Source organism: Neocloeon triangulifer, unplaced genomic scaffold (genome assembly GCF_031216515.1).
Source record: "Neocloeon triangulifer isolate White Clay Creek 2 clone unplaced genomic scaffold, ASM3121651v1 ptg000006l, whole genome shotgun sequence".
NCBI classification, from domain to species: Eukaryota; Metazoa; Arthropoda; class Insecta; order Ephemeroptera; family Baetidae; genus Neocloeon; species Neocloeon triangulifer.
Window position 1 is genome coordinate 1,184,131 of NW_026775549.1, and position 21,860 is coordinate 1,205,990.

The following is a 21,860-nucleotide window of genomic DNA, read 5'->3' on the forward strand; positions in this document are numbered from 1 at the left end:
ACAACACAAGAGGCCGACCGGCGTATGTGTTTGTGTCCTTCGCAACCCTATTGATCAAACCCTTCGTAGCGTGCGGCGTCGGCTGTGGAGAGGAATTGTTCACTCTGATATGAGAGCCAACCTCATTACCCCTGCCCGCATAGGCAACCAGCTTGAATTCTTTGCGCGCGGCCACCGCGCTTTCATATTTTTTCTCGTACCCAAATCCACCCTCATAAGATCATTTAAATTTTTATAATTTAAAAAAATTTATTTAGCTATATTTTTTTTTAATGTGCTTTATATTATTAAAACTACAAAAGCTTATTTTAAGCGATTTTTTATATTAATAATTATGATTTTTTTAAGTTTTGAATTTTTCATTGTGTGTAACATTACAGACAATTCACAAATAACAGCAGTTGACACATTTTCCAGTGGACACGTCTATAATGAATAATTGCAAATTGGGAGGAAAATGATTTGTTCTCAACTTATTAAAGACCAGTGATGTAAATTCCATTTACACATATACGAATAGTACAAATAATGAATGATAGTCATGGGCACACATTTCGCTCTTCACAGATAAGCAATTGACATTTAAATAAACGGAATGCACATTTTTTTATATCAAACAAATTGATTCCTGGATGGTCATATAACAATAAAAGCATGGAACAACATTTTTAACATGCACACAAAATATAATATGAATAATTAAGAAGAAAATCATCATGTGTGGAAGTACCTGTATCACAATTAAATGCACCAATTAAGGAGCACACAATTTCAGCGCTTTGAATTCTCGCTCATTGAAAGTTACGATCACAAATCTCGTACTTTTCAAAATTGCACTCTCGCATCAGAAAACAACAAGCATTGCCGGCCATTCAGCAGGTTTTAAATTGAATACTTCTCACGTCTACAACATTAAAGCTCCGTCGTTGCAAGTTAAGTTGCAGCTTGCACTAATCTGTTCTCTAATTTAGCAAAGGAAAAGTATGCATACATAATTATGGAATACGAAAAGATATAAATGCTCGACAGGGTAGGGGCAATTTGGGAATTCAGAAAAGTAAATCAAAACTTTTTGCTAATCTTTCTATGAGCAAGATTAATTCTCAAAGAAGATGACTTCAGTAAAAACAGCTGAATGCATTTTCAAATCTAAATTCTTTCTCATTTTACGAAATATTCAACAATAGAAAAATATAAAAAAAGATTGAAAAATTCAACAGGAATGAACTGTTAGTCGTGGAATGCAACCTAAGAAATAAGGAAGCACCCTGCTTTGGCCGAGGTTGGTGGCTCCGAGGCCTCTCACATTGCGGCAAAGTCCAACTGAACGTAGAGCTGCCGAACGCCGGCTGCGTTGAAGATGTTGTGCGTGTGGGTAAGAATGTATTTGGGGTCGGCGTTTCGGGCGACCTCGACCTTGAGCGCACCAACAAACATGTCACTGCACAGAGTCCAGAAGTGTGGCTCCTGCACGCTCAGCACTCCTTCCAACTGGTTCACTTTGGAGTAACAGCCTGGCAAGATGTGGTCCAGTGACGATGGCTGACGCTGCATCAGCACCTGAAAATGAGTTTTTTTTTGCATTATTATATACAACTCATGAAAAGGATAAAATTTTAAATTAAATGATGGGCTAAAAATTAGATTTGTTTAAAGCAAGAAAAACGAAATTAATTAACAAGGAATGGCCTAAAAAAATAATAATGGTGAATTTCATTGGGTTGGTTATTTTCATTCTCTTTTTCTTAAAAAATTTAACTCCACTTGTTACCCCAACGGTAGAATTCAATCACTTTTATATTAAATTTATTATTTTTATTAAAATTAGTTTTATCAGTTAGAAGATTATAGAGACATAATCACTTAAAAAAAATAATTAAGTTGATAAAATTAACTTGTAAAATAAATATAAAAGTTTATTTAAAAATATATTATAATTATAAAACATTACATTACTAATTAAATAAAATATTTTCTTCGCCAATTTAAAACTTTTGCTTTTAATGAAATTAAAATACCTTACCTGTACTGATTCCTTAATAAGTGCAAGCACACTGAGAGCGATGAGAATTGCAATGCACATGGAGCAGATGGGGTCTGCAATCATCCACCCGAACATTTGCATCAGGATTGCCGAAACGATAACCCCCACGCTGCCCAGGGTGTCGGCCAGGATGTGAAGGAAAACACCCTTCATGATTTGCGAGTTTGCGCCCGAAACGGGGAGGTCGTGCGAGTGACCATGTTGATTGTGACTGTGGCCATTTGGTTCTCCATGGGAGTGGCCGTGGTGTGCGTCATGTGTGTGGCCACCTCCGTGCGAGTGGCCGTGGCCGCCACCCCCGTGACTGTGGCCGTGACCATGTTGGAAGGCGTAAATGCCGATCAGGTTAACGATAAAGCCGAGCACCGAAACCACCAAGAGTCTCTCGTGTTTGACCTCGGGAGGCTCGATCAGTCTTTCGACAGCTTCGGACATGATGAAGAAAGCAATGAACAGCAGAAAGAGGCCGTTCACAAATCCAGCAAGGACCTAAAAATATAATATAATATTGCCTTAATGGCTTGCTGAGGCAGATGGGGTGTTGCTGATCTTGGAAGCTTTTGCACTTTTTTGTGCAAAACTTAACGTTTCTCTAACACAAATTATTTTACAATTTGTAAAAAGTTTTTTTTTTAACAAATCAAATTGAACAAAAATAAAAATAATAATGAGAGTACTTAAGAATCCTTATTGGTATAGTTAAAGTGTCCACACAACAATGGGAATTAAAATTTTCAATAAAATCTAAAAATTTGTTATTTTTCTTATAAGGAATAGATTCATCTATGAGAATTAAATTTGTGATTAAGTAATATTATTTTCTATAAAATGAACTTGAAAACTTATATTAAATTTACCAAAAAATATGGAAATTATTTCAGGAGAGAATTTATATATTTCATTAAAAGCGATTCATTATTTACTTAGAGCAGAAGAAAATAATTAAATTGATTGATTGTCTGTCGGCAATTTTTCTCACCTCTGCTCTAACATATCCAAAGGAATACTTCTCGTTGGCCCTCCACTTTGTGATGACCGAAGCCACAAGGCCAGCCAGCAGGCCAGTGCAGTCGAAGAACATGTGGAAGGAGTCCGAAATAAGTCCCAGCGAGTTTGTCCAAACGCCGTAAGTGAGCTCCACGAAGGCAAACGACAGGTTGAGCATGAGAAAGAGGAACAGATTGCGCGAGTTTTTGTCTGCGAAGATGAGTCGAATCCATCCTTTGACCTTCTGCTGCAGCCGGGAGGACAACGATTGAGGGGCATCTTTGTGGGAAAGTGGTAACATTTTGGAGAAGACGGATTTTTGGAGGTCGTTGGTCTCGGATGATGAGTGCAGGTGCTGCACTCCGTTCTGTTTGCAACCTGAAAACGAAAGTTTTTAATTAAAAAATAAATAAAAACTTAAAATTAACAATTGTACCCATTTTTGAAAATTTTTTAAATTAGATTTTAGAACGAGTCGGATTAATTATGCCACGATTTTTCTGGCAAAGATGGTATCAACTCTGAGGAAGTAGTGAGCATTGTGACAAAATTAAAAGTGCTTGATCGGCTAAAATTTAGCCGTGACATAAATTACAACGGTAAGCACAATTATAAAAGATAAATAAACTATAAAAAATTAAACAGGAAAATATTTTTGACAAAAGGGTGTGATCGACATTTTTCCTAGTTTTGACAGATTTTACACCAATAGAGACGGAAACTTACTAAAGAGGCAGAGATGAAATTAAATTAGAATTTTTCCAGCTGCCCAGGAAGGTCATTGAGGTGGGGTTTTAATTTAATTCTTGATAAAAACTTAAAAAATATTTAGGTTGAATGAAAACTTCATCGTTGTCAGCTGGAATAATAACACGCTGTCCACGCTTGCCAAGTTGTGCACATGAATTTGAATTCTTTCAGATTTTTTTTATAATTTTAATAATTTTAACACAATTTGAATAAATAAATAAATTTGCAACATTAATCTATCAAAAACGTTTAATGTTTGTTGAATTTAATGCAAATAAAGAGGGCTAATGAAACTTTGAGCGTCGCGAGCTTCGAGCTGGCAACAGCGCATCGCTCGTGTGTTGACCGGCCACGCTTTCCGGTTCCGTTCTCACGAAGCCATCATGGTAGGTTCACCTTATTGACATGTGGCAAAGATTTTCTTTAATTATTGCTTAAATTCGGGCCGTTTTCAACTTTTTTTGCTCATTAACTAATCAAGCAGTTGTTTTTGGAAATTTTTGGCGATAAATTAAGATCGGCCCATCTCTTTTCGTTTAAAAACTCGATCTCAAACTCGCGTCTCCCGGGCCGAGGCCATGTGTGTATTGACAACACACACGGGCTCCCATGCCGCTTTATTTTTCAAAAGCTTCTCTTTTTGCGAACGCATCAACATGATGTCAAAACCGAGACCGGAATGTCTGTGACGGTTAACCAAAAGCTGATTTAATGAGACTGATTGATGCGTTCGCAAAAAATTTGAAGGAAATCAGACTGCTTTCGCCGACTTTTGATTTCTGAGCCAAGTCTCATTGACTTTATTTTGCAGGCGCCCAAGAAGGATGCGAAGTCGGCTTCTTCAAAACAGCCCCAGAAGACACAAAAGAAGAAGGAAGGAGGAAGTTCTGGTGGAAAGGCCAAGAAGAAGGCAAGTTAAAGTTGAAGTTCGAACATGAACAATTATATTGGACAGGAATTGCCCATATTTTTTAAAATTTTATTTTATTCATGATTTTTTTTGTATGTTAATTTTATTTATATACTTTCTAATTTTTGTTTACCGAAATTTACAGAAGTGGTCCAAGGGAAAGGTCCGTGACAAGTTGAACAACCAGGTGCTTTTCGACAAGCCCACCTACGAAAAGCTTCTCAAGGAAGTGCCCTCATACAAGCTGATCACCCCCTCTGTTGTAAGCGAACGTCTCAAGGTCCGAGGCTCTCTTGCCAGGAAGGCCCTCGAGGAACTTCTGCAGAAGGGTAAGTTCGGCATTTCTTCAATTACCTTCCTCGGACAGGACTTAGATTTTTCCAATCACGTTGCAGGACTGATTAAGCAAGTTGTTAAGCACCACGCTCAGATCATCTACACAAGAGCAACCAAGGGTGAAGACCAGCCTGCGTAACCTTTCCATCTTAATTTTAAGTTGACTTCCTGTGAAAAATGCGGAGACGATAAAAATTGAAAATCGAATTATCTGCTTTTCAGTTCTGCAATGAAAACCCTTGGTCTAAAGTTATTGATAAAATAAATCTAAGATTTTTAAAATTTTACAATTGAAATTCAATCTAATCAAAGCAATTTAAATAGGAATTTTATCTTTGTTAAAAGAATTCGACAAATTTAAATCATCCAGAAAATTTAACAGAAAGTACTTAAATATTTTTTGCAAAATTAACAGTTTAGATCTTTTATTATTTAATTATTATTAGAGTAATTGCTGAGCCTTATGTTGGGAGAAGGATGGAACCATATGAATGAAAGATTTTTTTCATACTTGTCATTCATGAAATGAAATCTTGTTTTTATTGCATACACATTTTCTTGTTCACAAATTATCATGTACAAAAACTAACGCAAAAAATCGCCTACCACAATCATCGAGTATGCGTTCTTGTTGTGACTTTAATAATTATGCACACGTACTTATGCGTAGGTTTTCAAATGAAATAATAGGTTCGATAATCAGTGCAAGGGGTCAAGGGTAGCCATTTAAACCAACTTAAATCATAAGTATCGGTCGAACAACTGAAACGGAGCTACGAGTTAACGTCTTTCATACTTATTCAGTCTTTTCATATGTATAGCAATTTGAAAATGCAATTTCCTTCGCCCCTCAGCCGTCAATATATGGTAAATGATATACATTTCGCAAAATGAGAATTCTCAGTGATGAAAACGGTGCAGATTGAAATGATAATTTGAAAGGTATCAGGATGAGTGCATTAGAATGAATCAGTAAATGCGCAGCAAATCAACCAGCTATAAATCTGAATGCAGATCGTCTTCACCAACTACACATTTAAAATGGAAAACAATTTTTCACAACTGATATCGGAAATATTTTACTGGTACATCTTGCACGCCATGATAATTTACTTTTTAATGCTGAAAAGTTGCGACTTCAGTGTCCACATTTAGTTGCATAAATTTTAACAGTGAAACAACATTCCTCCATTTTTTGTTTTCTTTTTTTATAAGTATTTTTAGTGTAATGTATTCGTGGTTGGATATAATAATGCTGATTGACATTGATTTTGGATAACATAACGAGTTGACAAGGTGGAAAATTTTGAGTAGTTTTATAAGCACTATTTTTCATAATCACGAATTTTAAACTTTCTTCGATAACAACAATGATGAGATCATGGATTCTAAGTGGAAATTCTTCAATTACAAGACGCGGGAGAGTGGCTTTATTTCTGATAATTTCTTCCGGTTCTTCCACACAAAGGCCCACTCTTTATTTAATATATTAAGATCTGAACCAACCCTGCAAAAAATACGTCACAAATTTGTGCTCCTTCAAACAGCTTCTTCCTGTAGCCCCATCTTTTGCTGTCACAAAAAGAGCAAACTTTTGAAACAATCCAGCAAAAATGTCCTAAACATCGGCATTTTAAAATTTTTTAAGAGTTCTAAAACACCAGATTTGCTCAAAATTGCCAACTTTGAAAGCTGCTTTGGCACACCTGTAAAGCACTTGCTGTATAGAGTTATGCAAGAGACGAATTTTAGAATCGACAAAAACATCAATATGATGTTTCAGTTTCCAATTTGCTGAATCGTATATATTTATCCCGCCACTAGCTTTTCCAGTCAAAACAAAAATTATTTCATTCTTAAGTGAGTAGTGCAGGATAAAATATTAATGTTCCGCACAATCCTGTAAATGAGGCTCATAGCCTCGCACATTTTATTTTCATGGGGGGCGCATTGTTTTTTTTCTTTGATCGTTTTCTTATTATATTGCTATTCAATTGCTGGTTGATATTAATTTCTTCGTTTCGCTCTACTCGTTTTTTTACGAAATGGAGAACCCTGTTGGCGATTTTAAATGTATGTCGAAGGTTCGTTGATATTCATGTTAGATTTTCGCGCTTTTCCATTAGCAGCATCACACTTTTCCGTTTAAAAAATTTAATTCTGCTATCATATTTTGTGCTTTCAACAACGCATATTTTAATATTCAATATGTAATTTATACATATTATTTTTTACATTCTCCGTTCAAACAAAAAATTCCACAACAATTATTCTTAAATATCAATCATGTTCATTATATAATTTAAGTTAATGATTCTCTCACAGTTAGCGTATGACCATTTTCACCGGTTTTTCTACAGCACCTTGAGATAAAACTCCATATACTCGCACAGGAGAGGATGATTAGCGCCAAACTCGGCAAGCAAAATAATATATTTTCTTTGCAATTTTTTACATGTACAATTCCAAAATCGACAATTTTTATACACATTGGCACTATCATCCTCACAAAATAATTTATCTAAGCATCATCACGTCGCAATATAATCTTTCATATCTATATTTTTTTTTATTCAACAGTTTTTCTTCTTCTTTCAATCAGCGCACTCGTCACTGTCATCCTTCGGCTAAAAATACACGCACACACTCGGTGAACCGCGAATAATCATCTCTCTTGTCTGGAGGGCTTTCTTTTCGCATATTCTTTCGACTAGAAATTTATTCTTGCTTCTTTTTAATCAGGCTGGCGCGAGAGCTAGTCCTTTGTCACGCGTGTCTCTTTCTTATACGTACCACTCTTTCACGTCTTTGTTGTTTTGTTTCTTGACGACTTTGACTGGTCCCACGGCCGGATTGAGAGGCGGCATGCCCACCCCGTAGGCACCCTTCTCGCTGTGCATTCCGTTGGGCTGGCTGCCGTTGAGCAGAGCCGCCTGTGCGCCGTAGCCTTGGTGGTAGTTTTTGCTCTCGTCCACTTTGTACGAGGCGTCCGACCGCCCCTTGAACTTGAGTATGATCAATATGACCAGAATGATGATGATCATTGTTGCTGCTATCACCCCTGCGAAAATAATTCGGTTCAAATTTAAAAATTGAATCAATACAGATTAAATTATTATTATAAAAGTTTCAAAATCCAAAATTAATGCTTGATTTTGATCTTCATTGTTAAACTTGTTTGTGTGTATGGAATATATGGAAATTAATCATGCTAGATTTTTTTTTCATTCACTAAAAATATAATAATATAATCTGATTTTTCGTCAGTTATTAATTCAATCAAAATAATTTTTTTCTTTAAATAATAAAATAAAAATAAGTTAATTGAAATTATTAAGCTTGCTGGGGGGGGGGGGGGGCTTGGTAGTATAGATTTGAAAAAGAGACTAAGAAAATAAGATCACTTTTATTACATTTACCTATAACAAGTGCTGTATATTCAGCAGCTTCGGAGGAAATTCGCTCCCTCTCCTTGGCATTCAACCGAGGTCTTGCGGGAGTTGGATGGGGGTGTGGAGGCGGCGGAGGTGGAGGAGGCGGCGCCTCTGTTGTGCTAGTGGTGCTTGTGCTGGTGCTCGAAGATGAGGATGAGGAGGTGGACGAGGGAGAGCTGCTGCTGCTTGTACTGCTGGTGCCCACCGAGGACGAGGGGAAGCTCGAGCTGCTTCCGCCGCTGCTGGAGCTTGTTTGGTCAAGGTCAGGGCTGAATGGAATTTCTGAAGTGATGATCGACGTGACTTGGTGCACCCCTGTGCTGCCAGAAGAACCTCCGCTGCTGCCGTAAGTGTGGCTGATGTGGGGAGGAGATGATTCTGGCAAGGAAATTCCTGTTGTTGGTCCTGAACAGAAATTTAGTTTTTTTTTTAATTACTATTAAAAATCACAAACCTCTGCTAGAGGAAATGATGGTATCTTCAGTAGCAGGACCAAAGCCAGAGCCTGGGAAACAATCCTCGTCATCGCACGGTTTGTCACCGCCCTTGATTTTCTTGCCGTATATTTTGGTCGGAGGAGGTCTGGTTGGCGGGACGTACACAGGTGTAATCAAATCATCGCCTGAATGAAATTAAAAACTCGTTATATCATTGATTGGCCAATAGCGTGCTGATGTGAGCACAAATTAATTTGTAATAAAATAAGAAAAATTGCGAAAAAAGCGAGAATCGTGTGTAACTAAAGCTGACCTGAACCTGTATCAAATATTGGTGTGCACTCGTCCTCGTCGTCGGCGTTGCACCCTGAGCCAGCGCCAGAAAAGATGAGGTCGTCCATCACTCCTGGGAAGCTGGACGCAGGCGCCCTTTGCATTCCGTGGAGCATTTCCACGTTAGGGATGGTTGGCTTTTCCTTTATGTGGGCCGGCAGGGAGGGAATGGGCTGAACTTCGCCCCTGATGTTGATCCTGGGGTCCTTGTCAGCGGCCAAGTCCAAAATTCGAATTTCATTGAAGACGAGTCCGGCCATCACGCCCACGAAGGGCCTCTCCATTCTGTGTTTCGAACGGTGCCACTTTCCGCCAATTTGAATTTGCGAAGGGCTGTTGAAAACGCCTAGCTGGTTGCCTGAAATTAGGATTTTTTATTTAATTGCTATATTTCAAAAGCGCCTGAAATTTTATGATTTATGCAATCTGCCATACATTGAAGAACAGCAGTTTGCCTATTTTAATAAACCAACATACCTCCGGGATTGAGTGTTTGGACGCTGTAGTCATCAATTTGCAAGGTTGAGTTGGCGCCAGATCTCGTGAATCTGACAACGTGATACTGATTATCATTCACTTTGACTCCAACTTCGCCAATAGGGTGGTCGTTTGTGCCCATGTTGTATACCATGAATACATTTCCTTCAACCTAAAAGTAATTTTATTTTTAACTTTTTATACCGTTTTTTTTCTTCAAATACTTACAATTTCCAACTCCATGTAATCATTAGAAGAGCCAGAATCAACCCTAAATAAAACAGCATCCTCCTTGGTTGTTATAAAACCCAGCGCCAAAACGTCACTTCGCATGTCGGGTCTGTGATCCTCCGGGAAAGTGAAGGTTATCATGCCAGACCCCGGCCCGAACTCAAAGGCGATCGATTCTACATTTTGCATGTTAGGTCAATAAAAAAGTGTACAGTAAAATTTCCTCTCAATAATACCCTCTGAGCAAGTGGGTCCCGTGAATGAGGTCATGTCACAGTCACAGGTCTGAGAGTTCCACTGTTGCATGCACATTCCTCTGTTGGCACACACGTTGTGGCTGCACTTTGTAGACGTGGCTGATGAATTTATACATCAGTCAAGAGTGAAAAAATAAAATAAAATGTTATTTACTTTCACATCCAGAAAGGACCATTGTGCTTGGAATTTCCGCGTCGACGACCAGATTTGGTGACTCGCCGTTGAGGTCGAGACTGGCCAAACAACCCTCGTAACCATGCCTACTCTGTATTTGCTTGGGCAGCTGCGAGTACATGTCCTTTCTGACACCACCTAACAAAAAACATACAAAGAAATGGTAAATGTCACCACTCGAAAAACGCAGAAAAATTACCAATATAAAGAATTCCGGCCAAATCGAGGTTTTCATTCAATCCGAGTCCGGTGACAATAGAAAAATTGTCATCGACCAGCAGCGTGTGCTGCCTGGAGGTGGGCCTTCCAATGGTCACCGCGTGCCACTTGTTGTCGTTGAGGGCCGCCCTTCCGCTGTCCCTGACCCTGACGGGGCCGTCGCCCAGATTGAAAATGTAGTGGACGTGGCCGTGGACGAGTTCGATCGCAACGAAGTCCTGCTCCTTGCCGGCGTTGAAAAGAAGCAGACCGTTTGGCTCCTGAGTTTTGAACTGGAAATAGATGTTGGTCGAGGAATAGGCTTTCAGCATTGGCAGCCCAACGAAGGCATGTTTCGACTTAAAGGTCACAGGATGGTGCACGATCTGCTCCCTCTTTCCAAATTTGGCAGTCACCTGAGGAGAGAGTCATTAATTTTTGAATAAATTTTTTAATGATATAATTCACCTTGATATTAGCGGGGCCTCCGTGATGGTGTCCCGTTCTGGCTTGTTCGAAGAATTGCTGATTGTTGAAATAGAGTTGCTGCATTTGACCGACAAAACTGCTTGAGATGATCTCATCGCCCTGTCCAGTAGCGACGCCGCCTATGTGGAGGCGCCGAAACTCGAGGGTAATTTGCCGGCTGGGAGTTTCCCCTGAAACGGAAATTTTTTGTTTAACTTTTCAGCACAGATCAAATAAACAAAAACATCAAGCATTATTTTTCCTACGGCTTTCATGTTTGCCCTTTCTGGTACGGGCAAAATAAACAACAGTTTCTGATTTCAAAGCAAAACAAATTTCAAAAGCGGAGAGTGGGTTTTCCGGACTGTTTATTTTTTTGTATGTTTTAAGCAGATTGATGAACGAGAGTAAAAAATCGCTCTTTCTTTTGCATCAAAGCGGGCGGCGAATTTCCTCGAGCACCTACACACAAGCCGAGGATTTGCGAAAGCAATTGAAAAGTTTACGCAAAAGTGGATGCGAGGAGAGTTGTTGCCTTTGTTTTTCTTTTTTCCATTATACACGCAGGGAAGGAAATTCGACTCATTGAAATTCGGAGCGCGCCCGCCGCAGCGTTTGTCAAGTGCTTGCGGCTTTGAGTGCGCGCGCGAAAAAGTTAGCCGTCCCAACTAAAAATTCATTCCGCGCGTATTTGCATGCACATATACCGCCCAAATGGCAATTTTAATGAGACCGCGCAATGATAATAAGGAGGGGCGCCACTCGGAGCGGTTTGCTTTGCGTGATTCTCTGTAAACTCGCGGCGGCGGCGGTTCCTTGCGATTCCGCCGTGTTTCGTCATTATCGCCACTCGCGCCTGCAAACTTTTAATGACGCCACTCAAAAATCCCGAGGCGGAAGAGATCAGTTTTAATTTCGGCGCTTTATTGATTTGCCGGTGTGGGGTGGAGGCGTTTGTAATTAGAGGCCGTGATGATAATTCTTGCATGAGTGCTCGGATCTTGCATATTCATGAGCAGCGCACTCGTATAAAATGAAATTCGGTTCAGTCTGCTGACAAAAGCAGGGCGTCACATTTTCTGCAGAATCGATCTGACGCGCACGTGGTGACGTGCCACGGCCAATTTGCGATCAATCAGAAATAAAGCATCTGCAATTAGCGCCAATCGACTTACCGCTCGCTGGAGTGTCGTTGTCAACTCGCAGCTCCAAATGTGTGCCCTTTCTTGAGTACCTCACTGTGTGCCATTGATTGTCGTTCAGGCCTTGACCGGCTTGGATGGTCTGAAATTATTGTATATGTTGGATGAGCGAGCGAGCAATTTCATTAGTGCAAGTGGCGCACAACTGCTCAATTGCTACTTGACCGACTGATTTTCACTCTCTGATATATAAACGATGAAACTTTTCACGGGACACGTATGTGTGCGCTCACAAGTGCTTTTGTTCCATTTACCTTCTCTCGTTCGCCGATTCTCAGCGTCATCCGAACTTTTCCACTCGCCAGCGACAATTCCAGCCTCTCAGAGGGGTGCGACGACCCCGCGGTCACAAGCAAGAGGCCCACGGGTCTGGAGGTGCGAAATCGAAGGCTGATTTCTTCTGACTGCGTTCGCGTCTCGTCAGGGTACGAGGCCAGGAGATACTGGGTGCCGTTGAAACTCAGGGTGGCCGCATCTGAAGAAATTTTTTATTTTATTTCTGGTTTAGTATTTGAGCTGAGGAAATGGTTCCGAATAAAGGCAAAAGTTTGCTCACATCATTTTTATTTTCAAGTGTGATATAGAACCAAACCGTTAACTGAGTTTTATAAACAAACTTTTACATTTTGAAATAAATTAATTCAGGGAATTGTTGCGTGAAAAAGATTAAAATGAGTACAAATAAGGCTATTAGTGGGTTAAGGAAAAATGCGTGACTTGAGGCAATTTAAGAACCATTTGACACATAAAAAAGAAGTTTAATTGAGGTTGTAAAATAATTAGACTTTAAAAAGAAAATAAGTGTAGGTTATAACCCTAATAATTGCAATGTATATTTAAAAAGATTTTATAAGAGTTTAAAGATAATTAAATAAACCGCACACTAAAATTTAAATAAAAAAGGGCAAAAGAATTCTTTTTACCTTTGGCACATCGTGGACCAGTGAAACTGGTGCCCGAGCAATCGCAGATGAACCGATTCCAACCTTCAGTGCAGGCTCCGTTGTTCATGCAAGGCTCTGATTCGCACTGTTTAGGCTGGGAACGACATGAAGGGCGGATTGCACCTGAAATTGGAAATTTTGGTGTTCGTTTAATATTAGTTGTAAGAGAGATCCGGAATTAAGATTAGTTTTTAAGCCACCAGAAAATTTAATTATAAACAGAATAATTTGTTTAATTATAAGTTAAAAGATTTGAAATATATTCCACAAAATTTAAAATGCATTAAAAATGTAACAAGACAATTTCTGCCACGTCTCTAAGATATAGATAAAAGTTTATCCGGTGGCTTTGTCTATTAGTTTGGAGCAGCTATTTTGTCTGAGACAAATAAGTCTAATTATCTGTGCCGTTTACCTGAGTCTTGTCTCCTGGCGTAACCGGCGACATCGACCGCATTTCCATTGATCACCAAATCGCGCAGACAACCGACGTATCCGTGCTTCAAAGCGGCTGACCAAATCGAGGGAGGAACCGAAACCACTCTATTTAGTGGTCCCAGACCGCCGACGTAGAGTGCTCCTTCAAGGTCCAGTTGGTTCGACTCGCCTGCAGCACAGAAAAAAAGTGAGAATTGCTTTTTAAATGAATTTCCTGCGCGCGCGCCTCAAAGGCATGCATGCGGTCTTTAAAGATCTCGATAATGGAATTTCCACCAGTGCATAATTTTTCTTCTTCAAGGGGGTGCAAAAAGCAGATAGAGCCACTGAGCTCGCTCGTTACCAATTTGCCCAGCACTTTTTGCCGGCGGCATTTCAAATTTACGCGGCCCCATTTTGCACCAAAGACGGAAACAACACACAAAAAATTTGCCTCCACCCGAAAGTAAATAAGAGCCTTATTTGCGCGCGCTCGGCGAAAGTGGCTGCAAAAAATATGTGTGTTCTTGCAAAATGGGGAATAAAGTGTTGGAAGGCGCCGCACGAGAGGTTAGCACGCAGCTCACCTCATAACCGCGCGCCAGAAATATGAAAACGATGAGGAGAAAAGCGGCGGCTCCAATAATGCCATTTTGATAAGGAGCGTCGCCTTTTCCTCGTGTAATGTATTCCATCAAATATCACTTCTTTTTTGCCGGCGTTAGCAGCCAGAACGAGTCGTTAGTCAATTCAGCCGCAAAGTCGTAAATCATAGCGCACGCGCTTTTTCCCCATTTTCTCCCAGGGTATGTCGTTGGGCCACATGTGCTGTTTGCGAACCCTGGGGCATGAAATGCGTGCAAAAAAGCGCGACAAAACGCCGTGGGAGGACGACAGACACGGCCTGCTTATCGTTATCTGACCCAAAACTACCCTACCCGTTTATGGCACAACCATCATTTGTTCCGACACGACACGGTCTGGTGTATATTCAAAACGGTGCCCAAATTCACCCGACAAGCAAAGGAAGAAAAATTGCGATGCAGTAAATACAATTGGCATAGAATTTGTATTTATGGTTATGTTGGAAGAAAATTGCCTTGTGACGTTGTGACCTTTTGTTTTGATGGAGCCAATTATGAGAGCTAAAAATAAAATTGACTAAACCAGGAAAGCAAAAGCGACGTATAAAAAAGCAGAGAGTTCAAGAATTTTAAATTGTAAATTATTTGATGGAAAGTATTTGTATTAAAACAATTAGTTAATTTAAATAATATGAATAGTTATCAGCCATTAGCCAATACAGACATTTGCAATAAGCGATAGTAATTTCCTCCAAATAAGTGCATGAAATGTACTGAGAAATGTAAAATAAATAATGTTAAGTTAAACAATAAACAATAATATTTATGTTAAATGCATAAAATTAATGAAAAATATAAAATAATCTAAAACTGCATTAAAAACTTATTATTACTTTAAAACGTATAAATTCACAAATAAGTCATACCAAAATAGACTTTTTGTATAATTAAATTATTATTTTAATAATAAATTTTAAAATTTGGCAACTTTAAAATGTAAAAGAGAAATGTGAAAATGGCGATATTGGAAAACTACCACTTTTTCCACTAGCGCAGCTGATTTCATTTTTATTTCCGTCAGTGTTCAAAACGCTAGCTGCAAAAGTGCCAGCGTGTGCGTTTGTGATTGAATGATCAGAAGTCGTGCGTCAAAAGCGGCCCGAGATATTATTGTTATCCGAGTGACACAGCAAATAGAGAGAGAAGAGCGGCCGTCGCGTGGCTGCTGCGGCAAATGGTGCGACGGATGGAACGAGAGAGCGAGTCGCACGCCCAAATGCATCATGACACACGCAGACGGAAATAACAGCAGAAAACCCATTTCCTCGCCGGCGCGCATTTGCATTTGAACCTTTTCCTGAATTATTGGAGATTAGACTCTGTGGTCGGAACGTTCAAACCGGTTCAATTTATCAGGGTGGAAAATTATGTACGTGCGGCTGTGGAACGTTTTGCTCTCTGCAAATGACACTTTTTGCTCTCGGGTGTGTTTCCGGAAACACAGCGTTTGACTCTCTCATCTGTGGGATGCAGCACGACTGCTGAACGTTATTCGATGAACAAATTGCAGCTGCAAGAAACGGAGCGAAAATCGTACTCATGCGTGACGTTTCTGCCATGTTAATTCAGTTGAACTATCGTCCATGTTGATTGCAAAGTAAATTGCATGATAAATTATGAAAAAAGAAAAAAAAACCGATAAAAAATTTTTCAAAAAATTTACAAAATATCATCAATATTTGGTGAAACTTCAACTCAAAAATCTTTAGAATTTCTTCTCTGCAGTTAAAGTCGTTTTCAAAGACCGACCATATATAGCCTTCAAATCTCATTAAAAATAACCGGCATAAAAAGAAACCTAGCTTCGTTATAATCTGAAGGTTATTTAATTAAAAACATCATCAAACTGTAGTTATCAATCAAATTCACCTGATTTCAACTTATTTGAAGAAAAATTGTTCCCGACCCACAAATTTTTTTTATTAAATTTATCAGATTTTTTCAGCAGCCCAAAGCATTAAAAAGACAAAAATTCAAAGAGTTCCACTAACCAAAGGGGAAATGATCGAAGTAATTTTTACAGAATATGATATAAATGAGAACCAAGGCTTAACCTCCTTAAAATTGAGGCTTTCTATAATTAAGATTATTTTAATTTTTATTAAATCAAATATAGCCCCTTTAAATTATAGTGAGCTCGGATCTTGTTTCATCATTAACTAAAACTAAATAAATATCAGAAGGATTGCAAAAATTTTGTACCTGGAGTTTTGAAGTCTGCTGCCGATCCGTCTACGGTGACTCTGCCCTCGCGGCCATTCCTCCTGAGGGTGATTTCGTGCCAGCCGCCGTCGTCGATGCGACGCGGCGACGCCTGCACTCTGGTGGTGCCTGAACCCAGGTCCAGGTGCAGATAGACGTGGCCCGATAGCATCTCGAAGGCGAAGAAGTCAGCCTGTATGTGCAGACGCAAACAGCCACGGTGAATTTCATTAATAATTCAGCGCGAGTAGGGCTCGAGATAAAAACGCGCGCGCAGAAATGGAGGTCAGAATTTATGATGTAAAAGTACAAAAGCGTATCACGTACGAAATTGGCTTTTGTGTTGAGCCTATTTAGCCCCCCTTTTGTATATAATAAGCGCGCGCACGGTATATAAAAAGACACACATCGCTTAATCGCGCAAAGGGAGTGGAAAAAACGGACGCAAAAGGTGCGACTTTTCCCTCTTCCATTTCTCTTTTCCTTTCTTTCTTTCTTTCTCTCTCGGCTTTTTCGCCCTAGCCCGCTCTTGATTACTGCACTCGCGCTCCGTACGCGGCGCCGACCTAATTCGCACAAATTCAAGTCACGACTGCCCAAGATGCCTGCAGCTCTGCTGCTTTTCCCACTCTTTTCCCTTAAGGGCACTCTTCCGCCGTTTTCATTTATACACACACCGGCAACACACAATATTTGTACCGGAGGGCGGCCTGGGCCACCCCCTTTCTCCTTTTTGCTAACTCGGCCGAATTAGATCTCGCCGAACCGCAGTGCTTTGGCTCTGCGGCGAAACGCTCTTCTGAAAAAAAAAACCAAAACACCGATTGAAGAAATAAAAAACGTTTGCTAAATAAACCTTTTTTAAATTAATATATTTGATTATGTCTTTGTAATACAATAAAACTTTTTTATTTTACTTTTAACAATTATTTTATTGTTTATTTTACTGTTTATTATATTTTTTTATTGTACTTTTATATTTAATTAAAAATATTTAAATAAAATTAGCTTTAAAAATTACTCATGAAATAAATATTCATGTATATCTACATTGGAGTACAATAAAGCAGATAATATTTAACAATAATACTGTTAATATATTTTGAGCATTCCAAACTCTTAGTCATGAACGGAAAAAATTTCAAATGACGATCTATTCCTCTCCAATGCGTCCTGCGTGGCATATTATATCGCAAATATTTTAGAAAATATTGTTTGCTTGAGGATTTGATATTAATTAATTATTTCATACTGTTTCAAACAATAAGACGAATAATTTTCTTGATCATGGAAAATATTTTAACCATTTTAACTGAAGTCCATTTTTAATGGGCACTAAAAAATTAACATGTAAATAGCATAAATAATAAATAACATAGAACGTTGATTGAAATGATACACAAAGAGTTGGATTTATTTTTGCCAGGTTGACTTTGAATAATTTAAAACCTGTTCGTTGTAAATGAATTTAAACAACGTTATTGAAAGTTAAGCTACGATTTTTGTATCTTACTTGATTACTTTTTACTAATTAAAGTAAACAAAAAATTTTAAAAGTAAGAAAGTTAATGTACTAATCATTCTGTTGTTATCAAAAATAATTTTTCAAAAAATTTACACATCATGAATTATGGCTTCAGCCTGCAGACGAAACATATAGAGCAGGATATTGTTTTTTCTATGAATCAACAAATGACTCCGAAAATCCGTAGAGGAAAGTCGAATTTAATTTCTAAACCATGTAGTAATTCTAAAATGACGAGATCTATTAGTTTGGCGAGGAATTCAATTAAATCACAACTTACAGCACGATACTATGGAGGAAACTTTCACCAAGAAAACAAAAGGAAGCTGAGATGAATGGAGTTGTGTTCGGCAGCGGGTTCATAAAGCGGGCGTGAGAGTTTATGGGGCGAAATTTCCGTGCATATACACGCGCTCAACGGATTGCATAACTTGCCAAACTGGTTACATAACTCGACAAACCTCATTGAAAGCCGCGCGTAATATACATCGCAGCGAGAGAGAACTTTGCGCGAAAACTTTTTGGCATTTCTCGAGGCCGGTGCCAAAGTGAGGCATATAAAACGTAATGCGTGCTGGATGTGAACGGTGTCGGAAAAGAGAATTGCGAATCGATTTTCTCATCACGTATAAATAAATTCACTTTATTCAGCCAAAGTAATTTTTGCCTTTTGAGAGAGACGCGCATGTAGAGTTCTCGCATCAAGCGTAATCAAAGTGAATATAATAAAACGTCAATCCAGCCTGCGAGTTTTCTCATAAATGTATCTTTTCGAGCAACAGAAAAGGGGCTTTGAGGCGCGGTCGGAGCATAAGAGCTACCGGCAATATAGCTCGAGTGCGCACTCACATTTGTATTTGGGCTGCGCGCAAGACGGCTGAAAAAAGGTACAATGTTGATTTATTATCGGAGCGAGCCACCGTATTCAAGCGAATACATTTTCAAGGATATATTGAATGCAGTGAGTACGTACTCGGGCGGCTATCCGTGATATTTCCTGCCACCGACATTGATTTCGCCTTGTTTGGCTTCGGAATACTTGATCGAGTCTATTGTGTTTGTTCTCTCGAGGAGGCATTCAATCTCAGATGTGCCGCGCTCCAGAGAGTGCCCCCGCATGCTCAAATATGGAGTGAAAGAACGCTCGATCCCACCGCTCTGTTTATCCTTCGCGTTTTTCCATTTTCTCATTTAAAATACCATAAGTGAGAGCGAACGCTGCAAATGTCAAAGGTGAATGGGCGACGAGGAGAGAAGGAGAAAGAAAGAAAAAAAGAAGAAGAAAACATCACGACTCGTGACATACTGCGTGTCATTGTCATTGTTGGTAATGAATCCCACACCTGCGGCTGGATCAATATTCCATGCAAAAGAGGCAGACATTTTAAACGAAAGAAACTGTTCTTATTTTATATGCATCATATGCATTATATTATTAAAAAAAAATTAGATATTCCATTAAATAACTATACTAAAAAAATTCAAATTTGGTATAAAAACCATTTAAAAAAATTATTTAGTGATTCTTTCATCCTAGAGGCACGGTTAAATAAAAGGAAAATCTCCTTGGTTAGATTTTGAGAGCAGTGAAAGCCGTTTGATGTCAACCTTCTGGGCAGTTGACAAAAATTTATAAAAAAAAAAGAATGATGTTCTCTATGGTTTAGCCCGGTTTAGCCGATACTTTCTCCAATTCGAAACTTGTGCATTAAGCGGGAGAATTTCGCACGAATTCGCAGCCCACGTCGTGTGTTTATACGTCCACTTAAAATATCAAAGAACGGTGTTCTACTTACGTGTGCTGAAGTGGTGCCCGCGCTGTACATGAGTAGTCCATTTGGCTCGTTGGTGCGGATCTTGAATGATATGGATCCGGTGCGAGGCGCGTCCCACGAGGGCAGAACCTGCACAGACACAAACACGCACGTCACTCACTTTGGTACACACATACACATCAACTAGCCTCTACTTTATATATACAGCAACCAGACACGTGTACATCTAGCGAATCAACTGACAATCTAGCGGCCTGCGGGGATGTATCTTATCTTTGCGCGTATGTTAAAGCAAAACCCAGTGGCCAGGCTGGCCGGCGTAGCTTTCTATCTCTCTGTACACTGTACTGTGTATATAGATGCGCGAATCGCTGCGAGCGGGAACCAACAAAGTGGAAACGGGTTAGTTGAGCGGACAATCAGACGAGCCGGCTTTGGCGCGCAGTGTTTCGGCACAATTTATTAGATCTCGGTGTATAGGCGGAATTGCGTCTCGGCAGCTCGGCAGGAAAATTTGCGAGAAAGATAAGTAACGCGCCGGTGGGTTTTGCAAAGCTTTGGCAACGCCGATCTGACCTTTCCGCCACTTGCTGAACCCGTTCGGAAATATCCGCTTTCAAATTCGCTACTTGAAAAGCAGCGAGTTTGCCAAACAAAACTTTCCCAACTTTTCAGCGCGCGCGGGCGGAATGGGAGAGACGCTTAAAATATTCAGCCTGAAAACACGAAGCTAATCGACTCTGATTATACTCTGGCAGTCATTTAAAAGCAGTCCGTCTCTCAGTCTCACCACGTAGGAGTTTTCGGTGGCAAAACTGATAACTCTGTCACCGTCTGGAATGGCAGTCGTCGCCGCTTCTTCAACCTGCAAAAAATAAAAGAACGGCGCGCGCGCGTTTTTTTACCGCCGATAAGAGCAGACTCAACAATTGGGCTCATCAGAGGGAATTTCAAATTAGTAAATGTAATTTGTCCCAAGATATTCAAGGGCGATAGTAAGCGGCTGGGTCTTCTGTGAATGAAGAGGTTGTTATAATCAGAGGCCCTTCGCACACGGCCCGGCCTCTTTCAAGAGATAAAAAAGCTTCCTCTGAAAACCGCCCTCCCAGCTTTTCCCAACTCGCTTCCTTTTCTTCCTATCTTAATAGAACGACGGAACTGATTGCAGCTCAAGGCGTGCCGATAAGAGCCGCCGGTTGCATAACTACATATTAGCTGTTGTATCGTCGCTCTCTCCTGTGAGTGAAATTCCGGCGTTTTCCCTCTTGATCGACTGCCACGCGTGGAATCTCCAGGGTACGATGACATCCTCTCATTCAACCCGAGGCAATTTTTTGCTCCGAACGTTGACCCGTTGAGTTGAAAAAAGTTACTTTCGTAAAATTTTAATGTGCATCCTATGAGAAATTGAAGCAAAAAACTTCTTTCACTTTTCCTTTGAACTCTTGTTTTTTGAGGTTTCATAATCTACCTTTTCAGGAGCCCAAGAGGACTCTTATACTTTTATAAAATATTAACGGCGCGCCCTTTCCTCTGAAATTGTGTATTGGAATAACGTTCGTTCCATGCAGCCTTCTAAGAAAAGTCATCAAAATTCTGTCCGTCATAGTGGCTTGTTTTGTTTATTCCTGGAAATGAATGGCGTGACTTATCGTGAGAGACAAAGTTGCTATTATGGGCACTAGAGTCGAATCAAATCATGAAAGGAAGGAAAGAAAGAATGACTGGCACGCCCGAATTCATATCCATTAATTCAAAATGATTGAGGTGAAAATGAACTCTGTCATAAATATTCACAGCAGTTTCATTTTAACGGTCCGTTTGCGCTGAGATTTTATGAATTACTAAACACATTTGTGCTCATTTTCCAGCTGCTTGCGCTAAATATATTTTTAAATTATTCAGCGCTGCAGAGCTAGGGGTAAAAAAAGTAATGAAATGCAAAACCCCCCGTTGGAAGTGTCGCGTTAAAATTAAGTTGGGCGGAGAACGCAGATTATTTTTCCAGCACTACTAAAGGCACTTCTATTTCTATCCTTGGTATAGAGTCTCTCGTGCGCCGTGCCTGGCTAATTAAGCTCAACAACATTAAAGCCGTTCACGTCCTCATCTGC

At 39.7% G+C, this 21,860-nt stretch overlaps 3 protein-coding genes across 7 annotated transcripts in view; 1 reads left to right on the forward strand and 2 right to left on the reverse strand.

Moving 5' to 3' along the window:
- Positions 1-285: 285 nt before the first annotated feature.
- LOC132194099 (zinc transporter 7) lies at positions 286-3,916 on the reverse strand. 2 transcript variants are annotated; one of them, XM_059615179.1, is made up of 4 exons: positions 3,758-3,916; positions 3,024-3,409; positions 2,024-2,533; positions 286-1,560 (listed from the first exon to the last, which is right to left on the reverse strand). In XM_059615179.1, exons 2-4 carry the CDS (start codon positions 3,330-3,332, stop codon positions 1,303-1,305), a joined length of 1,077 nt encoding a protein of 358 aa, XP_059471162.1. In that variant the 5' UTR covers positions 3,333-3,409; positions 3,758-3,916; the 3' UTR covers positions 286-1,302. The 2 variants fall into 2 exon arrangements, with proteins under 2 accessions (XP_059471162.1, XP_059471161.1); XM_059615178.1 differs by lacking the exon at positions 3,758-3,916 and adding an exon at positions 3,468-3,601.
- Positions 3,917-4,105: 189 nt separating this feature from the next.
- Positions 4,106-5,234, forward strand: LOC132194106 (small ribosomal subunit protein eS25). Its single transcript, XM_059615191.1, has 4 exons — positions 4,106-4,167; positions 4,593-4,691; positions 4,837-5,020; positions 5,087-5,234. Exons 1-4 carry the CDS (start codon positions 4,165-4,167, stop codon positions 5,164-5,166), a joined length of 366 nt encoding a protein of 121 aa, XP_059471174.1. The 5' UTR covers positions 4,106-4,164; the 3' UTR covers positions 5,167-5,234.
- Positions 5,235-5,532: 298 nt separating this feature from the next.
- Positions 5,533-21,860, reverse strand: part of LOC132194094 (neurexin-1) — a 90,223-nt gene continuing 73,895 nt past the window's right edge. For 3 of the 4 annotated variants that reach the window (XM_059615169.1, XM_059615171.1, XM_059615168.1), the window contains 16 exons: positions 19,768-19,875; positions 16,447-16,639; positions 13,599-13,790; positions 13,163-13,306; positions 12,494-12,714; positions 12,213-12,321; positions 11,038-11,228; positions 10,571-10,985; positions 10,351-10,509; positions 10,176-10,295; positions 9,937-10,115; positions 9,709-9,880; positions 9,212-9,589; positions 8,916-9,083; positions 8,447-8,866; positions 5,533-8,088 (listed from right to left, as the gene is read on the reverse strand). In XM_059615169.1, the coding sequence (XP_059471152.1) occupies positions 7,811-8,088; positions 8,447-8,866; positions 8,916-9,083; positions 9,212-9,589; positions 9,709-9,880; positions 9,937-10,115; positions 10,176-10,295; positions 10,351-10,509; positions 10,571-10,985; positions 11,038-11,228; positions 12,213-12,321; positions 12,494-12,714; positions 13,163-13,306; positions 13,599-13,790; positions 16,447-16,639; positions 19,768-19,875 (3,447 nt within the window). In that variant the 3' untranslated portion in view covers positions 5,533-7,810. The remainder of the gene's footprint in view (positions 8,089-8,446; positions 8,867-8,915; positions 9,084-9,211; positions 9,590-9,708; positions 9,881-9,936; positions 10,116-10,175; positions 10,296-10,350; positions 10,510-10,570; positions 10,986-11,037; positions 11,229-12,212; positions 12,322-12,493; positions 12,715-13,162; positions 13,307-13,598; positions 13,791-16,446; positions 16,640-19,767; positions 19,876-21,860) is intronic. The other variant, XM_059615170.1, reaches the window with a different exon arrangement.